Below are 17670 nucleotides of genomic sequence, written 5' to 3'. Positions count from 1 at the left end.
ACCGAATATAGGGGTGCAAATCAGATCGCATTCAATTCAAGCATTGGTGTTCTCACCCGTGCACACATTCCGATCACCTACATAGACTTTCGGTTGGTGCCTCCACAATACATTCAGAGGGTCGGTGATATCCTGGCATATAGTTATGAATTTCAGGATAACCAAGAAGCGTGGCCACAATACATTCGTGATCGCTGTATCGCCGCTTTGAAAAATTTCAAGAACAATTTGTATAAAAAGTATATTAAGGACAAGGATCCTACAGTTGTGAAATTGTATCCCGCCCCTATTGGTGTCCCTATTGAGGATTGGATGATCTTCGTGGATTATTGCAATACTAATAAATTCAATGAATCAAGTGTAAGAAATGCATCCAATCGGGCCAAACAAGTTGGCCCTTTCACACTTGGTCGGCGTTGGTTGCCATGCATCATGAGATGGTACATGTCCTAAAATAACATAGCTCTACTTTATTTATGATGATCATTTCAATTTATTAGTCGTTTAATTCTATTATTTAGGTGTTTTGGCATGGATGTTATGGGGAAAAGGCAATTGAGAGGAATCTTACTACTGATGCCGAGGTTGGTAGGGCTGAGGTGTACATCCGAGCCCATACAACAAAGGATAACAAAGTGCAGTTTCCAGAAACCTTTGTAAGTGCAACCCTCGTACATCCTTTCATTATCCATGTGAATTTTAAATGCTTCTTTCCCGCACTATAATTTTTCTTTTGGATGTTGTCATAGGAAAAAATAAAATCGATTCAAAGTAGTAATCCCGCATCTCGGATGACCAGTGTAGATGATGCCCTTACACAGGTATATATGCATGTCCTTTAAATACTTGAGTTTATTTAGACTTATGCATTCTCTGATAAATCTAATTGCAATTCTGTTTACAGTCAATTGGGAGTGATAGTAGAGGGCGCATGCGGGGGATAGGTGGAAATGTAGGCAAGATTACATTGAAGAAGACAATGCCTATTGTACATAAGCTCGGTGTGGTGTCGCGGGAACGAGATAATTTGGTAGATAAATTAGATGAAATGCAGAAAAGCCTAGGAGATCTCCACCAGAAGTTTCAATGCTTTGTAGATAAGCAAGGGGAACAAGGGGATGTGGCTCCACGGACAATTCCTCCATTTAAATCTAGTCATGCATCGTCGGTATGTATGCGTTTCTCTAATACTAATTTAATCTTATGATTATATGCACTTCCATTTAAAAATACTAACGACATGTTATATGTGTACATGTAGCCTGATTTGGTAAATCTTGGCAAGAGATGCGATCTCTGTGATTGGAAGAAACGGGTAATTGCTCGTGGTGAGGTGCATGCAGTGGATCCAAAAACCCGTGTCCATGGAGCAGAAATGGGCGATGGAAATTTTAGTGTCGTCCTGATGGAGATTATAGCTCCGCAATCAGAGCTATGGAAGGAAGATGGTTATCATGATACGCTTGGAGAGGTCGGTGTAGGAGGATTTCTCGTATGGCCCAAGCTATTTCTAACCATCTATCCGTGATGTTTATGAATATTAGATATTACAATAACTAACACAATTAACTTTTGTTTTTAAACTATACAGTAACATAGACAGATGCATGCATATTATGGAATCGAATGAATTTAACACTCACTTCAGATTACACCCACATATATTGAATGGAATGGATTTAACACCCACATTTCTATATTGATATATTTGGTTGGCATTTCAATTTTCAGCCTCCATTTGAGGAATTGAAAGATCTGTAATAATTTTCACTTCTTTAAGTGTAATTTGCACTTGGGGGAGAGAGAGAGAGAGAGAGAGAGAGAGAGAGAGAGAGAGAGAGAGAAGTGTAGGGAATTTTCATCATCCATGGCAGCTGTTGCAGAGAATGCGCCACCAGCAGGTGTACAGAAATAACACCTCAAACAGAGTATCATCTGCTGTAAGTTACTTCAAGGGTAAATGGTTTTACTCTGGCTATCTTAAAATCATTTAAATAGCAAGATGCTGATGCTAGAGGTACTCTTATTTGCAGGATCTGGTTTTGAGTGTTGCAGGATCATCTGCTGAAGTTGCACTGGCTGGTTCTCACCCCAAAGGTACTCTTACATTTTTTTGATGCCTCGATTGCTAAGTACACATTAGGGACTGATCTAGTTTCCGTTGTTGCAGGTTGGTGTAGGTGTCACTTCAGGGGGAGTTAACCAGATAAGTTTATATTTTTCTTTTTGGTTGCATTTGAGTGTCTAATTACCCGCTTGCCTTTTTTCTTTTCTTCTTTCTTTCTTTTTTTTAATTGTAATTCTCTTTAAATGTTTTAGATCAATAAGGGACGTCCCTGTATTCAAGGAACGGTTTCAACATGACAATGAAGGTAAACTTAACTCTAAATATCACCTTTATAATCAGAATTTATGCTCTTTATTGTCTGTTTTTGAATTATAATTTTTTATATAATTGACACCTTTTATCTCGAAATATGATCTATGAAGTGAGATTTGAAAATAGCGAGTGCAGTTTGGTTGAAAATGATGTTTCACATGCATGGCGTGCGTGTCCATGAGATGTGTTTGTGTCCAGCAGATTACTTTTAGATTGTGTTTGTGTTTGTGTTTGTGTCCAGCAGATTACTTTCTTATTGTTTTTAGCACAGATCTACTGTTGTGGGCCTCTCTCTCATTTGATGATTGCAATCTATACCATGTGCAATTCAAATGGTAGTGGGCTATTACAGAATGTGTTGCACGAGGTTCCTAGAACTACGGTGACCTTTTGTCTAAGGCAGGTAATGTCTATCTATGCCATCCAATTCTCAGATGAGGGGAGTGGCACATCATGAATTTTCTGTAGCATGGAGCAGTTTCCTAAGCTTATCATTGGGAGGGAGCTGGTTGATCTCCCCTTCTTGAGATTTGCTTCAGAGTTCAGACAAAGTTGGTATGTGGAACACAAGTGCAAGATCCAAGTTGTCCACCAATTGAGTACCAGCTTGCAAATGTCCTATCCTAACATTCATGCTGCTCTATTCTTGTTGACCATAACATTTGAAATAGGGAAATTTAGCAACTTTTTTTTTCTTCTGCCCATCCATTTCTCTGTATCTTGAACTCATGTCAATTTGCCATATGTGGTTGCATGAAGGAGCATGGGTTGTACACACATTTGGGATTAGAAAGACCTTGTTAGCAGAAATACTAGTTATTAACCTGCATTGAGCTATCTATTTTTTGCCGTCTCTCTTCATCACTAGAGTAATTCTACCCTTTTTTGAGTATTGAAATCCTTGTCATGCTATTTGGGTTCCCTTTTTGCAGGTGCAACCTGGTCTTTCTACACTTGAAGATGCAATGGAGGTAGGATATGTAGATTTCAAGGTAATCAACCCAATTTCTCAAAAATCTACAATTTTTTAATCGTAAGATTGATGTTAGCAGAATGTTTTCCTTCAAACAAGACCAGTGTAGTTTGCTTGAGAGTTTTCAACGGTGAGAGTTTAGTCCCCATTGTGTAGTCTACTTGATCCTTGTATCTGGCTGATTTTTGTTTTTATATCCTAAATTGATACTAAACAATGGATGGACGGTGTGGATATGACACATATATCATGGTGGCCACTCAAAGCTGCTTACTGTTCTAGTTGGAGATGCGTCCGTCTGTTTTGTTAGCTTATTTTAGGACATGGGATAAAAAATGAGCAGAATCTAATATTCAAGTGGGCTGAAAAATGTGAGGATTGAACGTCTGCTATTGAAATATTCATGAGGCTGCAGAAGTTTTGAATTAGGGTAATATTTGTGTTCTCATTTCATCCCAATGGAATTGAGGTTATGAACTGTACGTGTGGCATTTAAACATCACTGTCGACGGATCCTTACTCTTGCTCGAGGTAGTCTCTCGGGAGTTTGGTTTAAGATTACTTAATCACTTCAGCTTAAAAAGTAGAAACCAAGATAAGCAGTCATGTTTGAAACAAGAGTCATCACTCATGTAAATATGCATTTCTTTAAGACAGTGATTTGATTTTACTGAAGACAATTGAGTTACATAGGTATTTAATGTATAAGTGGCTATAGGATGAAGGAATGGCAAAATCAGTGTTGGCTTTGAGCAGAATCCTTGCCTATTCAGATAAGACATTTATATTGCATTTTGTGAATTGTCATCCCTTTCATGAGAAAAGAAAATGTATGAAAGCCCTCAAAAGAAAAAAAAAAAAAACTGTATTCAATACCTTTAAAAGCCATGACCAATGAAATGTGATTCTTGAATCTTGATACTTTGAGTTAAAAAAATCAAGCTTTTCTAATTATTAGCTTCCTTTTTTGGTTGATCACATTTTGATGCAACTTGGTTATCAAGGCAATGGTTAATCACATTTTGATGCAGTTTGGTTATCTGGAGCATAAATGTGAGCACGCATGGAATCAATTTCAAAATTCTCAATATCTTTTGTTTTGTTTTGTTTTTTTTTTTTTTTTTTTTCATATTGGCCATCTCTAGACTATTTTTTTTATATGTATAGTAACTCAGTTACTGAAAAATGTAGATCTTTAGCATTGATTAGAGAAGTGCTTATATTTTTTAACAAAACCAGATGGTTATTGGTCTTGTACTTTTAATCTATGTCTTGTTATTGATTGCATTTTCTTTGTTATGTTTTTCTTTGTTTTACCATTGAAAGTAACTGAATAGTTCTTGTGCCCTGGTCTTTAACCTACACAGAGTATTGGAATGCTATCCAGCACATTTTTTAGGGGTACTCGGAAGGAAGATATTGTAGTTCCTATTTGCAGTAAATTATTTTCCAGCAGGCTTATTACTATATTTATGTTGAATGAAAGTAAATTGATTGGATAATCATTTAGGGGTGGTTATGGGCCAGGTTTGGGCCATGTCAAGGTCATCCTGAATCTAACCTATTTACTAATTGAGCCAAAATCAGACTTCACATACATTATTTTAATGCAAGCCGAGGTTAAACATCTTATGCTAGAAGTAAGATTCATTTTTCTCTACTTGTTACTTTATTAAAAGCATGCCACCATTTTTCTCTTGTCCAATCTATTGATATGATGGACTCCCTGTAGATGGGAGATGCACCAAAAATTTGCCAAATTGGAGGATCCTAACAATTATTCTTAAGAGCAGTAACAACCCATATTCTGAGATTTGTTTTGGGAGATGAGTGTTTGATGATGCAGGCTGAAGTGTATCATTCGTACATGGAAGTGTTACAAAAAAGTTTATGACTCTCTGACTCGATTTGAAACTGGTAAAATTCAAATCTTAAGAGTGGCTAGGCTCTGATACGATTGAGTCGCGGACCTCTGTCACAGGTGCACACTCAACCAGCAAGCTATGCAATTGTTAATTGTTAATTGTTAAATCAATAGTCATTTTAGACCTTTTTCCATATGGTAAAAGAAACATCATCAGAACAGGAAAGAGTTTGCTTATTTATCATTTGGATGTAAAACACCAAAATAGTGGTAGGGCCGGACTTCCCACCCAACTGCTATTTTTTGCATTTGGGGTGGTGTGAAAAACTGAACCCATATGAAATCATTTTAAACCCATTTTCTTCATGGTAAAAGAAATGGTATTTCGGCAAAAGTTGATTATTAATCATTCGGATAGCGTCGAAATAGTGATTGGCAGGACTTCTGATCAAACTAGATGTAATTTTTGCATTTGGGGCAGTGTGGAAACTGAACCACATAAAGCATGCTTCTATTTCTTGCCTTTCCAACTCAGAAGTAAGAGATGTATGGTTTTGGCTATTGAAGGGAACACGTATGGCCTGCATTTTTAGCTTTTCACGCCATTATGTGATCATATTGCATCCACCAGGCTGCCACTAGAATCTTGGCCCGTCAACTCGTCCGTCTGAGGCAGCAAATCACCAACTTGCAAGGGAGTCATGCACAGATCAGAGGGGTAGCAACTCATACACAGGTCTGAATTTCTAACAACAACACAGCGTGGTTATTTCTCTGTAATTGGCTCTCAGTTATCTACTTCTATAAACAGCATTTGATTTTATTTTTATTTTATCTTTTCAGGCCATGTATGCTAGTACTTATCATAAAGGAATGAAAGGTGCAAGCAAAGCAATGGCAACCATGAATAAAGTATGTACTTTTGCTTACATGTAACGGACCATTAGATGTGATTTAACTTTTATTGTCAATGTCCAAAAATCAAATGTAGAGTTCAGGTGTACAGCTTCCCAAGCTTACCAATGCATGTCATCTGTGTTTATTGCATGATCATTTACCTTGCCTTTTCCTCTCTAAGTAGTGAAGAATACTGTTTCTCCTAGGGTAGTAGAATGTTTCTTGTACATTCTCTTATGACCTTCCAAATACATTGGTGTTTTCAGCGAATGGCACCAGCAAAGCAGGCCAAAGTGATGCAAGAATTCCAGAAGCAGTCAGCACAAATGGACATGACGGTAATTTTTGTTGATACTAATTCCTACTCGAGCTTTCAATACTCATTATATTTATTAGCTTACACTGCATTTCGATGCACGTGCAAATTGAATTGTGAATAATTCATTTAGTACTCATAGCGAGGAAACTGCCCTCAAATTTAGAACATGGTATATCCCACATGGATACAACATACACGTCATTTGCACGATGAGTGGAATGATAAAATAGAAAGTATGCATATTGACACAGGTATAAAAAATCTCAATAGATGAAGTGTCCATAAGCTTTTGACGCTTTATAATATATACGTATTATTCTGGAGACATTTTGTGGAAATATAGAAATATGAGAAATATGAAAAGAAACAGATATGTGGGTTATCAGAATCAAAGTGTCCATGAGGTTGTCGAAGTTTAGTAGAAATATTTAAGAAATGAAAATGCATGTATTGTGACACATCACAGCCTAATTGTCCTTGAGGTTTTTGTGATGTCCATGTGGTCATCAGATCAATGCTCCAGATCACTTAACCATCTGTCCCACTTGCATAGATCATTAGAGTTGAAGTGCCTGGAAGGTTCTTGCAGTATGCATGGTGGGTCCATCAGATCAACTGCACGTCCCTAAAATTATGGGCCCCCCACTTGTACTCTTTGTATCAGAATTGAAGCGTATGTGAGTTTTTTGTGGCATCCATGTTAGGGCCCATCAGTTGAATGTGGACTGCATTTCTAGATTTAAAGCCAAAGACTTCAAGACAACCCCCACAGGTCAGGTAGCAAAAAAAACAAAGACTTAAATGATATGTGGTTTCTTTTTTTTAAAGCATATATCCAATCCAAATATTTGGAATTTGGATGATATATTTGATTTTGATTTCTTCCTTTTCTATTATTGTGTAGACTTGCCTTCTCCAATAGGTTGGTTCGTTCAGAGCTTTGGAGAAATGGGTATATTTAGTTTTGGATGTGTGTGTTGATTAATACACATCCATAACTAGATATGCCAATTTCTCCAAAGCAATGAACTAACTTATTTGAGTAGGAAAAGTCTACACAAAAGAAGAAATCAAAATCATATATATCATCCAAAAATTTTATTTTTTTAAATTAATGAGAATCATCGACGGATTTTAGCTGTCGATAACACCGACGGATTCTAGCTGTCGATAACGCCGACGGATTCTAGCCGCCGACAACGTCGACGGATTTTAGCTACCGAAAACGCCAATGGTTTTTATCCGTCGGCGAGCATTGCTGACACACCCTTTACCAACGGACCATGCGACGGCTAAAAACCGTCGGGGAAGGTCATTGCCGACGGCTTTTAGCCGTCGGCATTGCCCTGTTTTTTGGTAGTGTGATTAAAAGAAAGTTTGAATATCTTGTTAAATCACAAACACATTCAATTTCTCTTCTATAGAATAGTATAAGCTTATGCATGATAGATGCGTACAGATGGTCTTGGGTTGCAGCAGCATTGAGCTTTGAGCATGCAGCGGTCTTCTGGAGCTTTGATTTCAACATATGTAATTCTCTTTCAGCATTGTATTCAAATGTTTATATGAGGCCCGTATCTTAGACCGCACCGTTCTGTAGGCTTTCGTGGTCCTCTCGGTCGAATTTCAGCGACCCTCGACCTGTATCCTAAGCCGAGTCCTACATACCGAAGTCGGCTCGACCCGAGACTTATACCCTAGCAACCACGCCATCGCTGCGGTTCCGACACTGCGTCTCACGGGTTGAGGCGATACCCGGGCCAGGAGATGTGGGCCCGCGTTCAGTTCGAGGAAAAACATTGCGTAAGAGAATCTCTACCAAATGTCAAATCAATCTCATCAATTAATCAAAGTACAACACATCACTTCATCCCATCCCCAAGTACACAAGTCATTCCCCAAGTCAACTCTTTCTTACACAACCCATACCACCCATCACCCATCATCCATCACCCATCTCTCCTTTACATCACTCCTCTTTCTATCTCTTCACTCCATTTTCCCAAGCAACCCCATGAGAGCAATCGTCCATGCTCCATGGATAGAGTTTGTGTGACCCACTTTCTATCTCCCATCTCCACCATCCAAAGATCATCTCGACTATTGAAATCGCTCCCTTGGAGCTCTAGATCGCATCGGTGGAAGGAGTCCAAGATCTATGTGGGTGATTTTTTTTTGTGATTTTGATGATTAAAGGGCCCATCTTGATGTGGTGGGACCCATCTTGATGTGTGCATTGTTTAAAGAGGGACCCATAGTGGCGGGGTCCCTCCACTCGCCTCTTTCTTTCTCTCTCTCCCTCTCTTTCATCTTTTTTGGTAATGATGTGGCCACGTGACCCACCCGGATGGACCTCACCATGAAGTATGTATTTTATCCAAGCCATCTAGTAAGTGGGCCCACCTTACTGCCATTTTGGTTGAAAGGAAAACACTAATATCAACTGGATCCCTAAGTGGGGTGGCCGACATGCGTGGACCCCACCTTGATGTATGTCTTATCCACACCACTCAGCCATTTGGTGGCCCACCCCCCTGGTAGGACGTCCGTAGGTGGGGCCACCTTAAATATGTGTTGTATCCAAATCGTCCAGCATCCAGGGACGCTGGATGTGTGAAGTGTAAACTAACAGTGCGGTGTACTCACCAGCTTTTAAAAAATAATAATAAATATATATGTGTGTGTGTGTGTGTATAATATTTTATATAAATATATGTTATGGTGGGCCCTACGTGGGACCCACCTATGCTGCCTTAAAACAGCAGCAACTGCTTTATTGATGTCAGTAGGGTCTATGGGACCCAGCTGTGTGGACGTCATCCACACCGTCCGTCCATTTACATGGACCCACCTATAATGAATGTTTTGTATCTCACCATCCGTCCGTCCATGGGACATGGACCCCACCTGACACATGTGTTGCATCTACCGTCCAGCCCATGGACGGTGGCTCCCACAATGATGTAAGTGTTGTATCCACCGTCCATTACTTGGACGGCGGGCCACCCTGATGTGTGTGTCTCATCCCTGCTGTCCATGTGGGATGGTGGGTCGGACCTACCTTGATGTATTTATTTCAATCCACACCGTCTAGATGTTTGGACGATGGGAATCCAGCTGTTGCCTTGATGCACAAGTTCTGTAGGGTCTAATCATGAGGCATATGTTATATTCAGACCATCCATCTATGTGGACCCCACACGCAACTGATGTTGCTCTTGCATCAGCAGTTTCTGTGGCCCCGTTTGATGTATGTATTACATCCAAACGGTCCATCCAATTGGTGAGCTTGACTTAAGGCTTGAGACTAAAAATGAGGCAGATCCATCAAGTGGACCACACTACAGAAATCAGTGGAGATTAAACATTCGCCATTGAAACCTCTTTTGGGTCATAGAAGTTTTGGATTTATATGGAAATTGTTTTCCCTCTTAATCTAGGTCTTTGTGACCATATGAACAGATTGGATGGAAAAATAATGTTATGGTGGGCCCTACCTTGATGGCACATGTGGCCCACCTTGTATGTATGTATTGTATATTTATGCCGCCCATAGATGCAGCCCATTTGATGTATATGAGGCCCATTGGTGCGGCCCATGTAATATATTTAAGGGCCATGGGTCGTGGCCCATTGAGATGTATTAATGGCCCATGTGCAAGGCCCACCTGTTATGTATGTTAGGCCCATGTACAGGGCACCCACCTATTGTGTATTTATGGCCCTTTTTGGCATGGCCCATTGAGTTGTATATAAGGCCTAATATGATGTATACCCGGCCCATGTGTTGGGGCCCGATGTGATGTATTTATGGCCCATGTGTCGAGGCTCGATGTGATGTATATGTGGCCCTTGTGTGAGGCTATAGGCCCACTATATTTTTGACTCTATATAGGCCACTGCTTGGGAGCAATGTTGGTTAAATTATCACATTGATGGGCAATGATAGTTTAATGTCCACATTGTGACCTTCCCTTAGGCCTTGTTAGGCACATTCTCATCGATATCGATTCCAATTATCATGGCCGATTATCGAGGCCAATTCCGATTGTCGAGGTCGATTGTTGAGGCTGATTCCGATTCCGATTATCGAGGCCGATTTTGATTGTTGAGGTCAATTATCGAGGTCGAGGCCGATTGTCGACGCCCAATGTGATGTATATGCGGCCCATATTTGAGGCCCATTGTGATGTGCATTCGACCCGTGTTTAAGGCCCAATGTGATGTATATGAGGCCTATGTGATGAGGCCCATTATGGTGCATTTGAGGGTCAGGCAATGGAGCCCATTGTGATGTATATTAGGCCCATGTGAGAGGCCTATCATGATGTGTATTAAGCTCTTGAGTGAGGCCCATGGTGTTGTATATTAGGCCCTTGTGTGAGGTCATGGGTCCACTATATGTTAGGCTCTATGTGGGTCATTCCTTGGGGGCAATGTTGGTTAAATGTCCACATTATCGAGGCCGATTGTTGATGCTGGTTATTGATACCGATTATGAGTATGTGATAGCATAGCATCATGATACATGCCCATACGCATCATCTTCATGTTTGTTCTGAGATATGATTGACCATTGCATATGTCATAGTATCGGTTGTTATGAGACTCCTTGATAGGCGAAAATTGTCTCACATGAGCGCACGGTATGTATAGGATTGATGCATGACTGAACTGTATGACTCATGCATCTTGCATTGTGTGTTATGATTACTGTATGCCCTAGCGACATCAGGGTCGTAGCCTCCACAGGCATATCGTGGATGGCCAGATGGGACACCAGAAATCTGTTACTAGCATTGGGCTGTCATAGATGGCCCTGGGTGAAAATACTTAAACCCTCTTGGTACCAAAGGACGCCTCAACGTCGAGACCGAGTGGATATATATGAGCGCATGAGGGCCGTATACCAATAGGTCGCGTCTCCTACTGTGTCGTGGTCGGTTGGGAGGAGGTGTGACCTTACCCCCTGATGAGGAGACAATGTCTAGGTTAAGTTTGACCAACTTAAGGAATGGGTCCGCTATCGACGAGTTGGGCCCGAGATTAACAGGCAGATAGTGAGGTCTCTTCCACTTACCCAGTTGTGCGCTCGGATAAGGGCGGCAAGCTAGCATAAAGTATAATAGAACCCGGTGATGATCTTAGAGATAAACGGTACTGATATGTGGACTTATTGAGCAGGAGTTGCATACTCATTCATTCATGCATTCACTATCTACTCGGGCTGGTGGTGCACAACTATTTATTACATGTACCTTCACAATGGCCAGGATTTCGGTTGGGGTGCGCGACTAACCTGAGATCAGGAGTTTACCACATTGTGTTTAACTATCCAAATTTAGGTATGCGACTGGTTTAGATAGAAGTCCTTTGTGGTGGACCCCATAGCTTGCGATACTACGTACCACCATCCCGACTTCACACCCCTGCATGGTCATTCACCCGCATATTGCATTGCATCCTCGGTATCTAATACTTGACTCTTTATAACTCTTCACTTGCATAGCTGATCTGTATTGTGTACCCTAATATTGTATGGCCCATGGACTTGACAGTATTTCTTCTTACTCTGATATCGTATGATTTATGATATTGCCAATGTTTCTGATATTGTATGATTATGGTATTATATTTGTATGCTTGGCACTTATCTTGCATATATACTTTCACCACCCTCTAAGCTTTCTATAAGCTTATGCACGATAGATGCGTGTAGGTGACGTTAGCCGCAGAGGTGTTGAGCTTGGAGCGTGTAGCTGTCTTCCGGAGCTTTGATTTTATTTTTGATATATGTATTTTTCTCTTTCAGCATTGTATTCAACTAATTATATTAGTGGATATGTGATGATGATGTTGTCTTTGTGATTTGGGTATACTTGTGTTACGCTTCTTATAGGATAAATGTATGTTGCAAAATCCTCCTTGTAAGATCCCAGGATCGGAATCTGGCGTTGGGTGCTGGGAGCCGAAAATTGGGTACTACGAAGGCTAACAGCACCAGATTTGGCGATCAAAAATTTTATGAGCCCGGTTTCCGAGTTTGGGGCGTGACAGTGGATATGTGATGATGATGTTGCCTTTGTGATTTGGGTATACTTGTGGTTATGCTTCTTATGAGACAAATGTACGTTGGAAAATCCTCCTTGTAGGATCCCAGGATCAGTATCTGGCATATGGACGCTGGAAGCCGAGAATGGGGTACTATGGGGCTGTCGGCACCGGATTCGGCAATCGAAAATTTTGTGATCCTGGTTTCCAAGTTAGGGCGTGACAGGTTGTCTCATCGATTGACTGATGCTAAGACATGTAGGGCGTGCCCCTGGTTGGATGCTTGAGTGGGGAGGTTGTCCCCTTGATTGATTGATGTTGAGACAGGCAAGGTGTGCCCCTACTTGGTTACTGGAGCAAGGAGGTTGTCCCATTGATTGATTAATGCTGAGACAGGTAGGGTATGCCCTTGATTAATTGCCGAAGCGGGGAGGTTGTTCCCTTGATTGATTGATGCTGAGACAGGCAGAGTGTGTCCCTAGTTGATTACTGGAGTGGGGAGGTTGTTCCCTTGATTAACTGATGCTGAGACAAGCAAGGTGTGTGCCCCTGGTTAATTGATGGAGTAGGGAGGTTATCCCCTTGATTGATTGAGGGTGTGAAGATTGAACTAACTGTAAATGATGAGGGGTTTGGGGTTCCCTTTGCAGGATGAGGGGTTCAAACTCTGAAGGAGAGGAGATTCTTCCTTGATGATATTGATGTTATGGGTGACCAATATACTAGGACCCGCTTGTTGTTGTGGCAGGAGATTCTGAAGTATGTTGTTTACCACTGCATCAGAGGCCTTGATTGAAATTATTCCTTGATCGATCAAGTTTTAGATTAAGTGTTTTAAGGTGAAACAATGATCCATTATGTAACCCCTAACTTGATGTTACGCATAATAGTCATTGTCATTGAAGGTTGGTGATAAAGGATTTGGTGGGAGCTTAGGTGGCAGTGGGGTAAGAAGTTGCCCTTAGACTAGAGCGGTTAGCATTTCACTATAAGTTCGGTTTATCAGTGTGAACTGCCTAGGCTCCCGGATTATGCCCATTTACCACCCATGATTGGGGTAATGGGGGTCCAGCTTGGTTGTTGTTGTTGTTGATGATGTTGTCCTTGCTGAGGGGCAAATAGTGCGTCTTTGTTAGATGCGACAAGATCGTTTTCTTCAATTGGATGAGGGATAGGAATTCTTCCATTACCGTTCTCGCATTTAGTAGGCCTTTCTTCCACAATTGGTTGTACCGGAGAGGCCTGATGAGGCTACCAAGGGGAGATCATCCCAGCCCTTATTTTGATTTCGACTTGTTTACTGACGCAGATGAGTTGGGTGAAGTTGGCATATGGATGTGAGACAAAGTATCCATAGATACTCAGGTTTGCTGAGTGAAAAATCATGAAGATTTGCTTCTCCTCATCAATGGGTGCCTTCATTTTAGAGGGCATGGCTCGCCACTGTCCAATATAAGTAGACAATGACTCATCATCCCTTTGCCTTAAGGCAACAAGATCCACTCTTCTCAGCGCTACATTAAAATTGTGCACGAAACGATCAATGAATGCTTGAGAAATTAATTCCCAAGTTTTAATTCGATGGTAATCTAATAACGTGTGCCAGTCTAACGTCTTTGGACTTCTAAAACAAACGGATCAATACTCCATCATTGCCGTCACGGCATTAAGATCTCCACAAAATACTCTTAAGTGGTCTACAGGACATCCCATACCATCATATGTTTTAAAATTTTGGTACCTCAAAGCCTGGAGGTACCTTTTCATAAGGCAAGGGACAAAAGTTCCTGAACTTGGAGGATGGGAGATCCAGTCCACGCTGCTTCTGCAGTTTTCTCTCCATCTCTCACAGTTGCTCGATTTCGAAGGGACTGGATGGGATAGTTTTTACCCTTTACCAAGCCTGCCTTGTATCCTTCTCATAATAATTGACTTGGTTGAAACCTCTATGATTCCTACTTAGAGGAGGTTGGACCTGGTGGTTACTCCCATTATAGGGAGTTTGTTGAACCGGGTCTGGAAAAGGAGGCTGCAAAGAAATCCTAGTTGTAGGAGATTGTTGTAATAAATTGGAATTCCCATAAGGGAGAGAAGTTTGGAATTGACTTGGAGTCCGGGGTGTGGAATGATGGAGCAGACTCTCGTTCGTGGGAGGATATTGGAAGAAATGCCATGAGGTAGATGGTTGTGCTAGCTAGATGTCTCTATTATGAGGGTATGGAAGTCTTGCATGAACTATGACTGTTGCGGTTGTTATGCCAGCCCAACTTGGGTGCTGGATATTGGAACTTGCACTGGTGTGAGCTAGAGAAGCATTTCTTACATGATCTTTGTATTCTGACCAGCTCCTAGATGCAAGAGACTAACACTGATTCTGCTGGATGCAATATATCGAGAGCAGAGAAAGGGAGAGCTACTTCGTCATGGCTGGCTATGGTTGTTTAGAATCTAGTTCAGATTATGCTATAATAAGGAAGATTTTTTTAGGACGCCTGACTCGTAGGGTCATAATTTTTTGTTCTTTTTAGTTTTTTAGAATGAATACTGATGAGGATGCAGATGCAAATACAAATGTGTGAGAACTGGTATTCTTAAGAAATTCGTAAGATCTTGTTTTTCAAGTCAGGTCACGGCTAGTATGACTATATTTCCCAAACAGTGTCGCCATTCTATGGATGCTAGAGGGAGGATTTCCCTGAGAATGAGAGATCAACTCTCTTTTCCATTGGTTCCTCGCTCGAGGGCTTTCGTCTTGGGATAAAAGGTTATTATGTTTGACCAAAGTCGCCACTAACCAATTATTACAATCCTACAGTCGATTAAACCCTGTAGAAACGCTTAGGATTGTGAACATGAAAATTCTTAATCCTAAGATGACTCGTGAGTTTGTATTCCAGAGATTCGGCGTAAGGGACTACGGTTACAGAAAGGGAAGGTGTTGGGCATTTACTCTGCACGTACAGGTGTATGGTCTTTACTTCACAAGATCTAACTAATTTCTGAGGAATAAGATTAGTTCTCGCATACAAAAAACGTAATGCGGTGCAATGACAATAGTGATTGATCGATCCAAATTTCTAATGGACAAGATCCAATTATATCGGCAAGTTGTAGAGCATATGTTCGAAATGATCCAGTGTAGGGTGCACAGTATGATGTACAGGATGCTTGATGATATATCAATTCCTATGATTAAACGATGGCCAACTGACTAAGGTTTATGATGGCCCTGCTTCGATTATATTAGTAAGCCTTAGACCATACGCCGGCCAATTAAATACGAGAAAACAATAAAATGCAATGTAATGCTAATATATATGAGGAGCAAGGGATTTCAAAAGGGAATGAATGTTGCACGATAGTAATGCTCTGTTTTGATGAAACTGATTGAAGCTTAAATGGTTGGATGAAGAGTAGTATCGTAAGGCTAGATCAAGTGATTCATATTTAAACTTAGGTGACTCGGGAGGCTTGGACTCTGGCTAGGCTAAGGTAGACCAGGGCTGGACTCTTTCTCTCTCTCACTCTTACTCTCCTTGGTGGAGGAATGGATCAGGATCTACTGAATTTAGTGGGGGACTCCTAAATTCCTAATGCTTGAAATGAAGAGGGAATGGGGCTATTTATAGCATCCAAACTCGATTTTCTATTAATTGCTGGTAATCCTAGGGGCAAAAGGTGGTTGGAGGGTTAGGATTGGAGATTGTCATATGGCATCATCTCATAAGTTGGACGAGAAGGTGAAAGGATAATTTTAGATAAGGAAATGGGCATCGGAGTAAATACACATCAATTACATACTTAGGGTGTGAAGAAGGGAGATTCCACATGCTTGAGGGACGTCACCCTAAAGAGGGGGAGTGCCACGTGGCCGGCGGCAGCTGGTCACCGCTAGTCCCCACGGGGACTCCTGGCTTTGGCAGGCAGCCTCTTCCAAGCGTGTGAAGGGTCTGCTGTGAAGATTGTTGCTTTGAGGTTTTGCATATTTTTTCGATTAGGGTTGGTTTTAGGCTTAGGTTTATGCTTGATTTTAGGCTTAATTAGGTGAGTTGACTGGGTTGTTAGATTGGATAGGTTGACCACCTGATAAGGTGAGTTAACTTATTAAGCTGACTCAATGCTCTAGGGTTTTAGGTTCCTAGGGGTTTTGGCTGATTAGGTTTATTGGGTTTTTTGAGTTGAATGTAGGATTAGAGTCCTTAGGGTTTAAGCTTTTAAGGTTGGGTTTGATTGACCATCCATCAGTTCAAACTCAATCAGCTTATTGGCTTAGGATGATGTGTATATACTACGCTGCCTGTCATGAGCTCTGAAAAGGTTGGGGTACAGAGGGGCCACCATGATGTATGGGTTTCATCCATGCCATCCATACATTTTTCATATCATTTTCTGTCATAAGCCCGGAAAGAGTCAAATCCAAGGCTCAAATGGACCACAACAAAGTAAGCCACGGTAATAATGGCACCCATCATTAAAACCTTCTTAAAGATCTGTGATATTTATTTGCCATCAAACATATCTATAAGGTCACGTAAGTCTGAATGAATGAAGGGTAGACAGTAATATTAGTTTGATCCAAAACTTCGGTAGCCCCAGGTGTTTTCAATGGTATGCATTTACTCCCTACGGTGTAGTCCATTTGATCCTTGAGTCTGCCTCATCTTTGTGCTTATGCCCTAAAATAATATGGCAAAACGGATGGATGGTGTGGATGCAATCCATACAACAAGGTAGCCCCTTGGAAGCCCAGTCACTGCTCTGACGCCGGGAACCGAGGATTATTGTTCTTCCATTCGAATTTTGCCCAGTCTCGAATGAATTCAAGAACATATTCAAAGAAATTCTGACAGGAGGCCCGGACAGGCATAGTACCATGTGGGTCCAAAAAAATGAACCTTTACTGGACGTACGCAAACAGGGCACAGTTCTCCCGTACAGTTTAGCTGTCAAACGTGACAAACGAACGGATACCTGATGGACCGGACCCAATTGTTATGGGTCCACGACCCATTTTTGGAGCACTAAGGAATCTGCTTTAGTTCAGGTTTCACCTCTGGGACAGATTTAAAAAAATTAGGTCTAGTCGCGTTTAGGTCAAATCAGGTCTAGCTTGGCTTAGGCCAGGTCCATGTTATAGAATGTCCCACTTAAAGTTGGGTCCTGGTCAGGCCTATTTAGTTTTAATA

At 41.1% G+C, this 17670-nt stretch overlaps 1 protein-coding gene across 3 annotated transcripts; it reads left to right on the top strand.

Moving 5' to 3' along the window:
* Positions 1 to 502: 502 nt before the first annotated feature.
* Positions 503 to 1642, top strand: LOC131218320 (uncharacterized). 3 transcript variants are annotated; one of them, XM_058212965.1, is made up of 4 exons: positions 503 to 656; positions 750 to 821; positions 925 to 1168; positions 1262 to 1642. In XM_058212965.1, the coding sequence occupies exons 2-4, from the start codon at positions 805 to 807 to the stop codon at positions 1526 to 1528; spliced, it is 528 nt and encodes a 175-aa protein (XP_058068948.1). In that variant the 5' UTR covers positions 503 to 656; positions 750 to 804; the 3' UTR covers positions 1529 to 1642. The 3 variants fall into 3 exon arrangements, with proteins under 3 accessions (XP_058068948.1, XP_058068947.1, XP_058068949.1); XM_058212964.1 differs by having other exon boundaries at positions 905 to 1168; XM_058212966.1 differs by lacking the exon at positions 750 to 821 and having other exon boundaries at positions 905 to 1168.
* Positions 1643 to 17670: the final 16028 nt, after the last annotated feature.

This window comes from Magnolia sinica, chromosome 11 (genome assembly GCF_029962835.1).
Source record: "Magnolia sinica isolate HGM2019 chromosome 11, MsV1, whole genome shotgun sequence".
Classification (NCBI taxonomy): domain Eukaryota; kingdom Viridiplantae; phylum Streptophyta; class Magnoliopsida; order Magnoliales; family Magnoliaceae; genus Magnolia; species Magnolia sinica.
The sequence above is the reverse complement of the archived record's forward strand: the minus strand, read 5'-3'. Positions and strand labels throughout refer to the sequence as shown.

What these genes read in the sequence shown, in the direction of transcription:
- LOC131218320 (XM_058212964.1), top strand. Translation starts at nt 792, where the DNA reads ATGACCAGTGTAGATGATGCCCTTACACAG. An exon ending in TAGATGATGCCCTTACACAG is followed by an intron (nt 822 to 904) that starts GTATATATGCAT and finishes TTCTGTTTACAG; the next exon opens with TCAATTGGGAGTGATAGTAG. An exon ending in AATCTAGTCATGCATCGTCG is followed by an intron (nt 1,169 to 1,261) that starts GTATGTATGCGT and finishes GTGTACATGTAG; the next exon opens with CCTGATTTGGTAAATCTTGG.